Raw genomic sequence first — 16,160 nt, 5'->3', positions numbered from 1 at the left:
TCAGCTTATCTTTCTTTCTGACCTTAGAAAATTTATGTTCTCTCTTAAGATAAGTCTGCCATTTAGTACAGCATTTGGAGCAGATACGGAGGGTTCTCAGTGGATTATTGGCTACCTCTTACAAAAAGTCATCAGTAACCTCTCAGTCTGGAGTAGTGAACAAGACCTTGCAAATGACACAGTGCAGCTCCTTGTTACTCTGGTGGAAAGAAGGGAAAGGTAATATACCTGTGGTTGGAGAGAATGTGTGTGTGTTATGTGTGTATGTGTGAGCTCAACACACATACAACATTCTTGTGTAATATTTCAGCTGACCATAGTCAACTGACTACAGACAGACCCTACTTTTTAGGAGTTGTTTGTTTGTTTGTTTGTTTATAGGTACTGGGGATTGAACCCACGGGCATTCTACCTCTGGGCTATATCCTCAGTCCTGTCTATTGTTTATTTTTGAAACAGTTTCATTAAGTTGTGGAAGGCCTCACCGAGTTGCTGAGTGGGTATGAACCTGTGATCCTCCTGTCTCAGCCTCCAAAGTACTGGGATTACAAGCATGCATCACCATGCCTGGCTTAGAGTAGTCTAATTTTAAAGTTTTCATCACACTGTTTTAACAAGTGCCGGCAAGCTTTCCCATGCTGCAGTTGAAGGTTCCCTTGACTATTCAAATGAAGGTTGTCTTGACTATTCAAAGGTTTGGCATCAAAGAACCTTAGGGGTAACATACAAGTCTTAGTAATTTATAGTCTTAAGAATACTTTTGAACATGTGCAGTGACACATGCGTTTAATCCCAGTACTTAGAAGGTGGAAGCAATAGAATCACAGGTTCAAGGCCAGCAATTTAGCAAAACTGTTTCAAAATGAAAAATTAAAAGGGTTGGGATGTAGCTGAGAGGTATAATAAATATCCTTGGGTTCTATTCCTAGTGCTACACACACACACCCCAAACACTGTTGTAAAATATTCTTGTTTAATTTTTTCAATTGTCCTATTAATATTATCTCCCTTTTAAAGATGAGAATAAATGATACTTAAACTCTTTTTTTTTTTTTTTTTTTTTTTAGTTTGGGGATGAAACCCAGGGGCATTTGACCTCCGAGCTACACTCCCTACCCTATTTTTTATTCTTTATTTTGAAACAGGGTCTCACTAAGTTGCAGAGGGCCTCACTAAGTAGTTGAGGCTGTCCATGAAGCGTGATCCTCCAGTCTTAGCCTCCCGAATGCTGGGATTACAAGTGTGAACCAACACTTCCAGCGATATTTAAACTCTTAATGTCCCAAAGTAAGTTTTTTATTTTTTGTTTCTTGTCTTGTAGTATTGAGGATAGAACCCAGGGGCAGTCTACCTCCGAGGTATACCCCCAGCTCTTTTTTTTTTTTTTTTTTTTTTTTTTTTGGTGGTGGTACTGAGGATGGAACCCTTCTAGCTCTGGGCTACACTCCCAGACCTATTTTATATTTTATTTGGAAACAGGGTCTCAAGCCAGTGAGGCTAGCTTCGAACCTGCGCCGTCTTCCTGTCTCCGCCTCCCAAGTGTGGGGATTACAAGCTCCCAGCTCTATTTTTTATTCCTTTATTTATTTATTTATTTTTTTGCGGGTCTGGGGATGGAACCCAGGGGTTTTGATCTCCAAGCTACACCCCCTGCCCTATTTTTATCTTAATTTTGAAACTGGGTCTCACTGAGTTGCATAGGGCCTCACTAAGTAGCTGAGGCTGTCCACAAACTTCAATCCTTTGGTCTCAGCCTCCTGAATGCTAGGATTACAAATGTGCGCCACCATGCTTGCAATCCAATTCTTTATTTTGAAAGAGAATCTCACAGAGTTGCAAAGAGCCTCACTAAGTAGCTGAGGCTGTCTGTGAACCATGTTCCTCCTGTCTCAGCCTCCTGAATGCTGGGATTACAAGTGTCCGCCATCACGCCCTGCCCCCATAGTAAGTTTTTGAGTGCTTTCTACTGCAAGTTTTGGAAACGTTGTTTTCCATACTATATAGGAGTATAACCATTGTTGTTATTACCATTGCCATTAGCTACTAATTATTGAATATTTATGATTTGCTATGTTCTATTATAATTACTTTATATATAGTATCTCATTACATGCATGAGATTGAGGACTCTTATAATTACTATTACCCCAGCTTTGCAGATGAGAAAACTGATAATTAAGAGAGATTAAAAGAATTCTATACTGTCAAAGGACTAAGGATAATGAGTGCCAGCTTGTGTGACCCCAGAGCCTATCTTGAGTTTACTGTGCTGTTATTTAAATATTAATTCAATCTAGTTGAGTTTGGTCACATGATCTGTAGCCCTACCTACTCAGGAGGCTGAGGCATGAGGATCACTTGAGTTCACAAGTTTAAGACCAGCCTGGACAACATAAGGAGACTCCACCTCCCCCCAAATATTTTTTTAATTAAATCTAGTTATCTTCTGTGTGTGTGTGTGTGTGTGTGTGTCTGTCTGTCTGTCTGTCTGTCTGAGAATTGATCCTAGGGGCATTCCTGTTTCTGAACTACATCCCAGCCCAATTTTATTTATTTTGAAACAGGTCTTGCTAAGTTGCTGAGGCTGGCTATGAACCTGTGGTCCTCTTGTCTCAGCCTCTCAAGTACTGAAATTACAGGCATGTACCATCGCTTTTGGTTTCTATTTTTGTTTTCATAATTGTATACATATAGTGAAGATAATACTTTTTATTATCTACCTGTAGGGCGAACTTAGTAATTCAGTGTGAAAATTGGTGGAACCTTGCCAAGCAGTTTGCCAGCCGTAGCCCGCCTTTGAATTACCTGTCAAGTCCTGTGCAGAGGACACTGATGAAGGCTCTTGTCCTTGGAGGCTTTGCTCACATGGACACAGAAACCAAACAGCAGTATTGGACAGAGGTAACCATTCTCTCTAGGTTGATTGTGCCCTCTGTACTGGCTTTTTTCTTGTGTTGACATAAAATAGTCTGTGGAGATAGAGTATTTCAGTCATAGCTTTGTTGGTAGTTTTCTCCTAATAAATATGCTGAAGCTTACTTATTATTTGACAGGTATTGTTTTACGATATGTTTGTACCTGTTTCTGTGACAACATTAAATACTAACAAGAATTCTATACGTTAGGCATATTTTTCCAGCTCAGGTGAGGGCCTTAACTGGTCTGTTAAATCTATATTAAGAATTGTTAGAAGCCAGGCGTGGTGGCGCACGCTTGTAATCCCCGTGCTTGGGAGGCTGAGACAGGAGGATCATATAGGTTCGAAGCCAGCCTCACTGGCTTAAGAAACCCTGTTTCCAAATAAAAATATAAAAAATAGGTGTCTGGAAGTGTAGCCCAGAGGTAGAAGGGTTTCCAGGAACCCCAGTACTACCCAAAAAAAAAAAAAAAAAAAAAGAATTGTTAGAGCTGGGCATGGTGGTGTACACTTGTAATCCTAGCATTTGGGAGGCTGATAATAGGAGGATCGTGGTTTGAGGACAGCCTCAGCTACTTAGTGAGGCCCTTTGCAACTCAGTGAGACCCTGTTTCAAAATAAAGAATAAAAAATAGCACTGGGGGTGTAGCTTGGAGGTAGAATGCCCTGGGTTCTATGCTCAATACTGAAAAAAAAGAAGCCAGGCATGGTGTGCCAGGTGTTGTGGCACACGCTTATAATCTCAGCGCTTGGGAGAATGAGACAGGAGGATAGCACAGGTTCAAAGCCAGACTCAGCTACTGAGTGAGGCTCTCAGCAACTTAGTGAGACCCTGTTTCCAAATAAAGTATAAAAATAGGTCTGGAAGTATAGCCCGGAGGTAGAAAATCCCCTGGGTTCTACCCCCCCAGAACCCCCGCCACACACACACACACGCACACACAAATAGGGCTGGGGGTGTTGCTCAGAGGTAGAATGCCCTGGGTCCCACCCCAGTACTTAAAAAAAAAAAAAAAAAAAAGAATTGTTAGCCACCAGGCGTGGTGGCGCACACTTGTAATCCCAGAATTCGGGAGGCTGAAACAGGAGGATCCTGGTTCATAGACAGCCTCAGCTACTTAGTGAGGCCCTTTACAACTCAGTGAGACCCTGTTTCAAAATAAAGAATAAAAAATAGCACTGGGGGTGTAGCTTGGAGGTAGAATGCCCTGGGTTCTATGCTCAATACTGAAAAAAAAGAAGCCAGGCATGGTGGCGCACGCTTGTAATCCCCACGCTTGGGAGGCTGAGACAGGAGGATCACACAAGTTCAAAGCCAGCCTCAGCTACTTAGTGAGGCTCTCAACTTAGTGAGACCCTGTCTCCAAATAAAATAGAAAATAGGTCTGGGAGTATAGCCCAGAGGTCGAAAGTGTCTGGGTTCCACCCCCAGTACCACCAAAAAGAAAGAAGAATTATAGCAAGCCAGGCATGGTGACACAGTGCTTTTCTAGCAGGCACAAGGGTATGGATTAGAAAACCAGAAGCAGAGCCAGGCTTGGTGATGCACGCCTGTAATCCCAGTACTTGGGAGGCTCAGATAGGACTATCACAGGTTTGAGGCCAGCCTCAGAAACTTGGCCCTCCACAACTTAGTGAGACCCTATATAAAAAATAAAAATAAAATAGGGCTGGGTAAGCTGGGCATGGTGGCACATACTTGTAATCCCAGCATTCGAAAGGCTGAGACTGGAGAATGACCGTTCATGGACAGCCTCAGCTACTTTGTGAGAATCTTCACAACTCAGTGAGACCCTGTTTCAAAAATAAAAGACTAAAAATTAGGGCTGAGCTGGGCGTGGTGGCACCCGCTTGTAATCCCTGCGCTTGGGAGGCTGAGACAGGAGGATTGCACAGGTTTGAAGCCAGCCTCAGCTACTTAGTGAGACCCTGTTTCCAAATAAAATATAAAATAGGTCTGGGAGTATAGCCCGGAGGTAGAAAGCCTCTGGGTTCCACCCCTAGTACACCCAAAAAAAAAAAAAAAAAAATAGGGCTGAGGGTGTAGCTCAGAGGTAGAATGCCCCTGGGTTCCATCCCCACTACGGGGGGACGGGGGGGGGGGGAGTTAGGCTGGGGTTGGGTGTGTAGCTTGAAGGCAGAAAGCCTCTGCGTTCAATCTCTAGTACCACATACAGATACACAAAAGGAAAAACAAACTGAAGGAATTTTGGCATTAGGAATCAGTGAGCTATTTCTGTCCTGAGCAAGCAGGTACAGACTTACCACTGCATTGTTTCCTAGGGTCATGCCAATTTGTTTTGGGGATGTAGCTTAGAGGTAGAATGCTCCTGGGTTCAAACCTCAGTGACACCAAAAAAAAAAAAAAAGTTAACTGACTCCTATAGTTCTGGACTCAGATGTTATTTCTTTACTTATGCCAGAAATGATGATAACCCTTGCATGGGAACTGTAATAATGTGTGGTTCATATAGTCTTGTTTTGTATCCTGGTCTTGCCTACACAATTAGAAATGTTTGGAAATAATATTGATTGAGTTGAAGTAAATACCATGTTTTGAAAGTCCATGTTGTATTTTATAGGTTCTTCAGCCACTTCAGCAACGATTCTTAAGAGTAATAAACCAAGAAAACTTCCCGCAGATGTGCCAGCAGGAGGATGTGAAGCAGGAGATCACTGCCACGCTGGAGGCCCTGTGTGGCATTGCCGAGGCGACCCAGATTGACAATGTGGCCATCCTCTTTAATTTTTTAATGGACTTCCTTACCAATTGCATTGGGTTAATGGAGGTTTACAAAAATACCCCAGAGACCGTCAATCTCATCATAGAAGTTTTTGTTGAAGTTGCTCATAAACAGATATGTTATCTGGGAGAGGTGAGCATTTTCAACTTCCACCCCTAGGATTAAAACTGCACAGCTCTAAAAATGTAGTAGAGATTCCAAACTTTATGCATGTTATCAAAGTGTGTGCGCGTGGGGAGGTACTGTTGATTGAACCCAGAAGCATTCAACTTCAAAGCTGTACCGCCAGCCCCCTCTTTTATGGTAGTGCTGGTGATGGAACCCAAGGCCATTTTACCTCCGAGCTACACCTCTAGTCCTGTTTTTTATTTTGAAACAGGGTCTCACTATGATTCAGAGGGCCACAGTAAGCTGCTGAGGCTGGCTATGAACCAGCTATCCTATCTCAGCCTTTTGAGTACTGGGATTACAAGTGTGTGCCACCAAGCTTGGCTTTTTTTAAATTTTGAAATAGGGTCTTGCTAGGTTGATGAGAGTCTCACTATCTGCTGAGGTCATCTCCTATCCTGCGAACCTCCTGTCTCAGCCTCCCAAGGACTAGGAGTAGGTGTATACCACCAATATTTTTATTCTGTATACGAGAGCATAATAAATTATTTCAAGTTCTTTTTCTTTTTTTTTTTCTTTTCTTTTTTTCTTTTGTGGTACTGGGGTTCCTGGAAGCCCTTCTACATCTGGGCTACACTCCCAGACCTATTTTATATATTTTTATTTGGAAACAGGGTCTCTTAAGCCAGCGAGATCCTCCTGTCTCCGCCTCCCAAGCGCGGGGATTACAAGCGTGCATCACCACACTTGGCATATTTTTATTCTTCTAAGAGCTCATTCAAGAAGACTTAAAAAGAACCCGTGATTCAGAAGTCATATTGAATAAGTAAAATTTAGCCCTAAAATTTTATTAGAAAAAGGCTCATGTTTTAAATATAACTGTCTTTTTTGAGGGGGACAGTACTGGGAGTGGAACCCAGGGGCATTCTATTCTACCTCCCAGCTGCAGCCCTATTTTTTATTCTTTTTTTTTTTTTTTTTTTTTTTTGTGGTACTGAGCATGGAACCCAGGGGATTTTCTACTTCCTTCCGGACTATACTCCCAGACCTATTTTATACTTTATTTGGAAACAGGATCTCACTTAGTAGCTGAGGCTGGCTTTGAACCCATGTGATCCTCTTGTCTCAGCTTCCCAAGTGCTGGGGGTACAAGTGTGAGGCATCACGCCCAGCTATTCTTTATTTTAGAAACAGGGTTTCTCTGGGTTTCAAAGACCCTCACTAAGTATCTGATGCTGGCCACAAACCGCAATCCTCCTGTCTCAGCCTCCCAAATGCTGGGATTATAAGTGTGTGTGTGTGTGTGCGCGCGCGCGCGCGCTACTCGGGATTGAACCCAGGGGCATTGTACCTCCAAGCTACACCACCAGCCCTTATTTTTTATTCTTTATTTTGAAACAGGGTCTCACTGAGTTGTAGAAGGCCTCATTAAATAGCTGAGGTTGACTGGGAACCTAGATCCTCCCTTCTCAAATATGGACTTTTTTATTATTGCAAAGATATCCTCCTCCTGCCCCCCCCCGCCCCCCGGCTTTTTTTTTTTTTTTTTTTTTTCCATTTTCTTTTGCAGTACCAGGGAGAGAGCCTAGGGGCATACTTCCTCGAGCTACACCCAGCCCTATTATTTTATTCGTTGTTATTTTGAAACAGGGGTTTGCTGAGTTGCACAGGGCTTCCCTAAGTAGTAGCTGAGACTGAGACTCAGCCCCAGCTCTATTTTATATTCTTTATTTTATGATAGATAGGGTCTCAGTAAATTGCAGATGACCTCACTAAGTAGCTGAGGCTGGCTGTGAACCTGCAATCCTCCTGTCTCAGTTTCTCAAGTACTGAGACTTATAGTACGCACCACCATGCCTGACTATGTATTTTTTTTTTTTTTTTTGGAGGGGGGTGGTGCTGGGGTTCCTGGAAGCCCTTCTACCTCTGGGCTACATTCCCAGACCTATTTTATATTTTTTATTTGGAAACAGGGTCTCTTAAGCCAGCAAGGCTGGCTCCGAACCAGCACGATCCTCCTGTCTCCGCCTCCCAAGCCCAGGGATTACAAGCGTATGCCACCAGGCCTGGCCCCATACTTGTTTTAATATTAAAACAAGCCAGTCCTGGAGGCGCACATTTGTAATCCCAACGTTTGGGAGGCTGACACAGGAGAAAAACGATTCAGCTACTTAGGGCCTTTGCAACTCACTCAGACCCTGTTTCAAACATGAAGAATAAAAAAAAAGGGTTGGGGGTATAGCTCAGAGGTAGAATGCCCCTAGATTCCATTCCCAGTACAAAAAAAAAAAAAAAGGATGAGGATGGGTATGGTGGTGCATGCCTATAATCCCAGTACTTGGGTGATTGAGACAAGAGGATCAAAGCTTCAATGAAGGCCAGTCTCAGCAACTTAATGAAACTTCTTAAGAAAAAAAGTTAATAAAAGGGCTGGAGGGCCAGATATGGTGGCACATGCTTGTTACCTGTGAGGTCTGAATGCTTCCATGTTAAACAACCAGGGCTGCCCCTCCTCTCCCCAAAAGAGAAAGCATTAGAGCTAGTATTGGAATTGGAGGAAATCCAAACTTCTTTAACGTCTCCAGTTTCCTGTCTTATTCTGCCGTGTCGTGTAATTTATGCATGTTTTCTTACAGTCTAAGGCCATGAACTTATATGAAGCCTGCCTTACTTTGCTGCAAGTATATTCTAAGAATAATTTAGGGCGGCAAAGAATAGACGTTACAGCAGAAGAGGAGCAGTACCAAGACCTGCTTCTCATTATGGAGCTTCTGACCAACCTTCTTTCTAAAGAGTTCATAGACTTCAGTGACACAGGTAAAGTGGAATGTGGTAGTTTTTAAACTTGTTATTGATTTTTTTTTTTAGGGGGAAAAATGGAAATAGTTTTATTTATTTGTTTGTTTATTTGTTTATTTGGTAGTACTGAGGTTCCTGGAAACCCTTCTACCTCCGTGCTACATTCCCAGACCCATTTTATACTTTTTTATTTGGAAACAGGATCTCTTAAGCCCGTGCACTGGCTTCGAACCTGCGCAATCCTCCTGTCCCCGCCTCCCAAGCGCGGGGATTACAAGCGTGTGCCACCACGCCCGGCTGAAATTGTTTTCTTTAAATGAAATTCTATGAAGTTCAGTTCACAAAACATATGAAAGTTGATTTCTTTGGTTGGATTTAGGCAGGGACTAAGAACCCTTTCTGCCCATCTTTTCTTCCATGAGCATTCTGTGCTGTCTAGCAACTCAGGAGGCAGACAGCTTTTTTTTTGTGTGTGTGTGTGTGTGTGTGTGTGTGTGTGTGTGTGTGTGTGTGTGTGTGTGTGTGTGTATTAAACCCAGGGGCTTTCTATCATTCTACCTCCAAACTACATCCCCAGCCTGATTTTTTATTCTTTATTTTAAAACAGGGTCTTGCCGGGCGTGGTGGCGTATGCTTGTAATCCCCGCGCTTGGGAGGCGGAGATAGGAGGATCGTGCTGGTTCAGAGCCTGCCTCACTGGCTTAAGAGACCCTGTTTCCAAATTTTAAAAATATATAAAATAGGTCTGGGAGTGTAGCCCGGAGGTAGAAGGGCTTCTAGGAACCCCAGTACCACAAACAAAAAAATAAAACAGGGTCTCACTATGTTGTGGAGGGCCTCACTAAGAAGCCGAGGGTATCCCAGAACCCAGATCCTCCTGTTTCAGCCTACCAAGTACTGGGATTCCAAACGTGTGTCACTATTCCTGCATAGGCAGACAACTTGATCGTGGAAGTTCAAGGCCAATCTGGACAACAGAATGAGACGCTGTTTCAAATAAGGAGGGAGGGAGAGAGATCAAAACCAGGCATTGTGTGGCACAAGCCTGTAATACCAGTATTTGGGAGGCTGACAGGAGAGTAGCATTTTTGAGGATAGCCTCAGCAAGTAGTGAGATTCTCATCAACCTAGTGAGACCATGTTTTAAAAATAAAAATAAAGTAAGGCTGGTAGTGTCACTTAGAGATACAATGTCCCTGAATTCCATCCCTTGTACCACAAAAAAGAAAAAAGGGGGCCTGGGGATATAGTTCAGGGGTAGAATTTCCCAGTACCCTCCTCCCCCCAAAACACAGATATTATTAACTTATTAATTTAGTTACTAGGGAATTGAACCCAGGGCATTCTGTCTCTGAGCTAAACCCTCAGGCCTGTTTTATTATTTTTTTAAATTTTTATTTATTTATTTTAATTTTTGCACTACTAGGGATGGAACCCAGGGTCATTCTACCTTGAGCTATACCCCCAGCCCTATTTTTTATTCTTTATTTTGAAACATGGTCTCACTGAGTTGCAAAGGGCCTCACTAAGTAGCTGAGGCTGTCCATAAACTGAGATCCTTTTGTTTCAGCCTCCCAAATCCTGGGACTACAAACATGCACCACCACGCTTGGCTTTTCCCTGTTTTATTTTTTATTTTGAAACAGAGTCTCATCAAGTTGCCAAGGGCCTCACTAAGTGGTTGAAGCTAGCCATGAATCTGTGATCCTCCTGTCTTAGCCTCCCAAGTACTAGAATACTGGTGTGTGCTACCACACTTGGCTTTTTTTTTTTTTGGTGGTACTGGGGTTCCTGGAAGCCCTTCTACCTCTGGGCTACACTCCCACGGGCTACACTCCCAGACCTATTTTTTTAAATAGTTTTTTTATGTGGAAACAGGGTCTCTTAAGCCAGCGCGGCTGGCTTCGAACCTGCTCGATCCTCCTGTCTCCACCTCCCAAGCCTGGGGATTACAAGCGTGTGCCACCACGCCCGGCTCGGCTTGGCTTTTTATTTTGAGACAGGGTTTCACTGAGTTGCCCAGGCTGACCTTAAACCTTTGGTCCTTCTGCCTTAGCTTTCCAAGTACTGTAATGCTTACAGTTGTGGGCCATCAAGCCCATCGTCTACATCTTATTATATACTTTGTTTCCTTAATATTGGGCATGTGCATCCCAGCATTTGGGAGGCTGAGTCAGGAGGATCAGTAAGATTAGCAGACAGCCTCAGCTACTTAGTGAGGCCATTTACAACTCAGTGAGACCCTGTGTTTCAAAATAAAGAATAAAAATAGGGCTGGGAGTGTAGCTTGTTGGTAGAATGCTCCTGGGTTCCATCCCCAGTACTGCAAAAAAAAAAAAAAAAAAAAAAAGTGCTGTTGATTTATAATTGGAATGAACTTTTTTTTTTAAATTAGATTCAAGGTTTTTTTTTTTATATTAGATTCAAGGTTTCCTTGAATCTATTCATGAATGTTGCTCACTTAGCTATTTGGGTCTTAATATTCTCATGAACTTATCTCTAGATATAACTATATATAATACGAATAATAATCCTTCATATAGGTTGCTCCTCTTTTAAGAGAACTACTCTTTTTTTGTAACATTGTCATTTCCATATTTTCTCTCAACGTTTTGAGCTTTGAAAGATTCCATACACATAAGACATCAGTGTTAATATAGGAATGATTTACCCCTTTACCTCATAGCATGGCAGGTATCAGTAGACCCTTGTTTCATTTTATGTTAGTTTAATCTTTTTTTTTGTTTGTTTGTTTCCTTTTTCCGAGTCTGGAGGTGGAACCCAAGGGCATTTGCCCTCTGAGCTACACCCCCTGTTCTATTTTCCTTCCTTCCTTCCTTTCTTTCCTTCTTTCTTTCTTTCTTTCTTTCTTTCTTTCTTTCTTTCTTTCTTTCTTTCTTTCTTTCTTTCTTCTATTTTGTTTTTTACAGGTTTGGGGATGGAACCCAGGGGCATTTGACCTCCGAGCAACACCCCCCTGCCCTGTTTTTTATTCTTTATTTTGAAACAGGGTCTCACTGAGTTGCAGGGGGGCTCACGAAGTAGCTGAGGCTGGCCATGAACCGGGATCCTCCAGTCTCAGCCTCCCGAATGCTGGGATTTCAAGCATGCGTCACCACACCAGGCTTATGTTAGGTTAATCTTTAGTGTTACTTTTATTTCTAGACTGTCGCCTGCTTCCACCTCTCCAATACTGCTGCACCAAATCCTCAGATTCCCTGACAAATAAGACATAAAAGGATGGAATGGGGCTATGCCTGATCATAGTTCTTCATTATCACTCACGGGTTAATTTGGGCCTTGAATTTGTTTTCATAAAAGCAGAATATGAACTTGGGAGACTCAGCAATTTCATGATAAGACTGTTTCTGCTTTGGTAGATGAAGTCTTCAGAGGACACGAGCCAGGTCAAGCAGCCAGCAGATCTGTGTCAGCAGCTGATGTCGTGTTATATGGGGTGAACCTCATCCTGCCCTTGATGTCACAGGATCTTTTGAAGGTAACTAAAGAAAGGGAATGTGAGCAGTAATACTATGAACTGTCAACATTCAGAGATGCTCTAGAGAACAACATGCATCTGATTTTTTTAAGGAATTACATCTGTTTATGAAAGTAAGGAAATATATCTGTGCATGAAAATAAAATTTTTGCATTCTGTTACTTGTCTTATTTCTGTTAGTTCCTAGTGTCTTTACTCTTAGTGACTGGATTGTTTATTTTTGTTGTTGTTATTTTGACTTTTTTTTGTGTGTGTGTGTGTGTGTGGTACTAGGGGTAGAATCCAGTGGCTTTCTACCTCTGGACTATACTCCCAGACCTATTTTATACTTTATTTGGAAACAGAGTCTAAGTTGCTGAGAGCCTCACTCAGTAGCTGAGGCTGGCTTTGAACCTGCGCAATCCTCCTGTCTTAGCCTCCCAAGTGCTGGAATTAAAAGTGTGCACCACCACGCCCGGCATGTTGTTATTTTGAAACAGGATTTTGCTAAGTTTCCCACACTGGCCTTGAACTGTAGACCCACCTGTCTTAGCCCCCCAAGTGTTGGGATTGTAGGCGTGTGCCACTTCCTGATCATGCTTTTTATATTATGTATATGGTTTGGTATTTTATTTTTATTTTTTCAGGTCTGGGGATGGAGCCCAGGGGGATTTGACCTCCGAGCTACACCCCCTGCCCTATTTTTTATTCTTTATTTTGAAAAGTCTCACTGAGTTGCAGAGGGCCTCACTAAGTAGCTGAGGCTGTCCGCCAACTGCGATCCTCCAGGTCTCAGCCTCCCAAATGCTGAGATTACAAGCATGTACCACCGTGCCCAGCTTTTATTTATTTGTTTGTTTTGTTTTGTTTTCCTGGGGATGAAACCCAGGGACATTCTACCTCCAAGCTACACCCCCAGCTCTCTTTTTTATTTTGAAACAGCGTCTCACTAAGTTGCGGGGAGCCTCACTAAATAGCTGAGGCTGGCTGAGAACCTACAATCCTCCTGTCTCAGCCTCCCACATATTGAAATTATAAGTGTACACCACGAAGCCCAACTCTTTACATGGTTTTTTATTACTTATTTATCTTTTTTTTTTTTTTGGGGGGTGATACTGGGGTTCCTGGAAGCCCCTCTACCTCTGGGCTACACTCCCAGACCTATTTTATATTTTTGAAACAGGGTCTCTTAAACCAGGAGCTGGCTACGAACCTGCAGGATCCTCCTGTCTCCGCCTGGCTACATGGTTTTTTAAAGAAAAAACTACTTAGAACCATATACTACTTAGAACCTTGTTGGTTACTTTGTTGCTTTAATGAAAATAAGAATTAAAGACTATTGAGCATCTAAATATTTAATATTTATTTTTCAGTTTCCAACCCTTTGTAATCAATACTACAAACTAATTACGTTTATCTGTGAGATTTTTCCTGAAAAAATACCACAGCTTCCTGAGGATCTGTTTAAAAGTCTGATGTACTCCCTAGAACTAGGAATGACCTCATATCCTTTAAAGAACATTGTTGTCACTGGTGGGAAGTTGTTACTTAAAAGTTTTTTAAATTTGTAATTTTCTTTTCTGGTTTAGTTTTATATCTCCCAAAGTTGTCGTCTCTAACTGCTCAACTTCTGTGTTTCTGTTGTTGATTTGCCTCATCTTGTCCTCTATTCATAGGTCCCTGAGGCCTCAGGCCCTTCATCTCAAAGTCTCTTCTTCATTGGCAGTGCCATATGTTATTTCTGGGTCTCTGGTCTTAGCCCCTAATATCAGAGAATGCTATGACCTCCCACCAGCTGTATACTATACGTCATAAGCAAAAGCAAGAAAGGCATCACTCGTCCCAAACAAAACTCTTACAGGTCATCTCAAAAACAGTGGAAATCTTTTTTCCCTTCATAACTCAGTTAAGGTATATTATTTATCATCTGCTCATACATCTGTGCTCATTTCTAGAGCTTGTTGTGCCTTCAGAACTAGCTGTAATTGTTTGTATTATAAGTCAGGTATCAAAAACAAAACAAAACAAAAAGTCAGGTATCTCTAGTCTGGTTTGTTCCTTGACCTTTGTGATCAGAATGAGCTCAGAAGTATGCCAGCTCTGCCTGGAGGCCTTGACGCCACTAGCTGAGCAGTGTGCAAAAGCCCACGAAACAGAGTCTCCACTTTTCCTAGCAACACGGCACTTTCTTAAGGTAAGGTGTTTGCTCTGTAGGTAAAAAAGTCATATACTTTGACAAGTGTAGTCAGTGTAGGTAATTCTTGATTCAAATGAAGGAATCCGTGTTATTTCAGAAAGGAGGGAACACTTGCTTCCTGTGTTTTGGAAGCCTAATTCTTTAGGAACATGTCCTCACCCACTTTTATTTTGTGTTCTTGAAAATTTATATGGTAAATGTAATGGGGAATTTGATAGTTTGATTATTCAGATATCAGCAAGTATTAAGAGCAGCAGGTTATCCTTGGATTTTTTACAAACCAGTTTAATTTTGAAATCAATGCAGTAAATAGAAGATAACTGCCATTCCTCTTTGTGTTTTGGACTGGGAGAAGACAGAAGAATATATGACAATCCAATATTTTTGTATGTCATTCCAGCTGGTTTTTGACATGCTGGTTTTGCAGAAGCACAACACCGAGATGACCACTGCGGCTGGGGAAGCTTTCTACACGCTGGTGTGCCTGCATCAGGTACTGGGCACACCTTCAGTCAGGGGTGATGGCTTACCTGCATTTGGTTTTACAGGATCTGTGATGCACAACTTCAGCTCTATCTAGTTCAGTGAAGCAGTATTTCTTAGCTTCCTTATTAGCGCTAAATTTTTATTTTGTGTTCATCAACCATGCTGTTTTTTAGCTCAAAAGTGTTTATTTTCCCTGTGTACCATCTTTTGTACAAATTACTGCCCCAAAGTTAGTCCTTAAACAACTGTGCTAGAAGCCAGGTACACAGCATGAGTGATAACAAGTATACAGTCACTGTCCTTGAGGAATGCAGATTTCATAAAGGTGACACGTGAACAAGATTGGGGACCAGGAGAGGTTTGCTTCCTGAAAGTATAAAGAATAGTATATTGAGGAGCCGGGCGTAGTGGCACAGGCTTGTATCCCAGCACTCTGGAGGCCGAGACAGGAGGGTCGTGATTCGCAGACAGCTTCAGCTACTTAGTGAGGCCCTGTTTCAAAGTAAAGAATACAAACAAGGCTGGGGTAAATTGGGTGTGGTGACGCACGCTTGTAATCCCAGCACACAGAGGCTGAGACTGGAGAATCCTGTTTTGCGGACAGCCTCAGCTACTTAGTGAGGCCCTCAGCAAATTAATGAGACCCGGTTTCAAAATAAAGAACAAAAAATAGGGTAGGAGGTGTAGCTCGGAGATCAGATGCCTCTGGTTCCATCCCCCCCCCCCCCACACACACACATACCAAAAAAGAAAAAAATAGGACTGGGAGCCAGGCATGGTGGCACAGGCTTCTAATCCCAGCATTCGGGAGGCTGAGACCAGAGGATTGCGATTCGTGGACAGCCTTAGCTACTTAGTAATGCCCTTTGCAACTTAGTGAGACCCTGTTTCAAAATAAAGAATAAAAATTAGGGCTGGCAGTGTAGCTTAGAGGTACAATGCCTCTGGGTTCCATCCTCAATATTGCAAAAAAGAAGAGTATATTATTTTGTTTTATATTATGGAAAACAGCATTTTGTTTTGTTTTGGAACCAGGGATTGAACATAAGGACGTTCTACCTCTGAGCTATACTCCCTACCTTTTTTTTATTTTTTATTTTGAAACAGAGTCTCACTAAGTTGCTGAGGCTGGCCTTGAACCCTGCTATCCTTATATCTCAGCTTGTTTTATTTTGTTGAACCTTTAAGATTCTGGAGTGTCACTGACACTAATGTAGCAGAAGAATATTATGCTAGCTCCCCTGGCTCCATTTCTTGTTGGGTAGATGCCTATCGGTCTATAAGAAGGACTGCATTGGGTCACGAACTGATGCAGCTTCTCTTGCCCATCTCATACACAGAGAGACCCCCTGGCATGGCAAATGATTGGCTAGAGAAGCTTTGCATCTTAACTTCCCTTTCTAAACATGGTAGGGATTTTGAGGCAAGCCC

General features: G+C 42.3%; 1 protein-coding gene across 4 annotated transcripts in view; it reads left to right on the top strand.

Annotated features, from left to right (window-relative positions):
- XPO4 (exportin 4) overlaps positions 1 to 16,160 on the top strand; it is a gene marked incomplete at both ends in the record, with an annotated part of 141,254 nt that overhangs the window by 123,444 nt on the left and 1,650 nt on the right. For 2 of the 4 annotated variants that reach the window (XM_080689165.1, XM_080689167.1), the window contains 8 exons: positions 50 to 219; positions 2,727 to 2,901; positions 5,500 to 5,793; positions 8,406 to 8,586; positions 11,949 to 12,067; positions 13,420 to 13,550; positions 14,123 to 14,240; positions 14,644 to 14,736. In XM_080689165.1, coding sequence (XP_080545291.1) covers positions 50 to 219; positions 2,727 to 2,901; positions 5,500 to 5,793; positions 8,406 to 8,586; positions 11,949 to 12,067; positions 13,420 to 13,550; positions 14,123 to 14,240; positions 14,644 to 14,736 — 1,281 coding nt within the window. Of the gene's footprint in view, positions 1 to 49; positions 220 to 2,726; positions 2,902 to 5,499; positions 5,794 to 8,405; positions 8,592 to 11,914; positions 12,068 to 13,419; positions 13,551 to 14,122; positions 14,241 to 14,643; positions 14,737 to 16,160 lie in introns of all 4 variants that reach the window. The other 2 variants (XM_080689164.1, XM_080689166.1) reach the window with 2 other exon arrangements.

This window comes from Muscardinus avellanarius (genome assembly GCF_963383645.1).
Source record: "Muscardinus avellanarius genome assembly, chromosome: 2".
Classification (NCBI taxonomy): domain Eukaryota; kingdom Metazoa; phylum Chordata; class Mammalia; order Rodentia; family Gliridae; genus Muscardinus; species Muscardinus avellanarius.
This window is presented reverse-complemented; position numbering and strand designations above follow the sequence as displayed.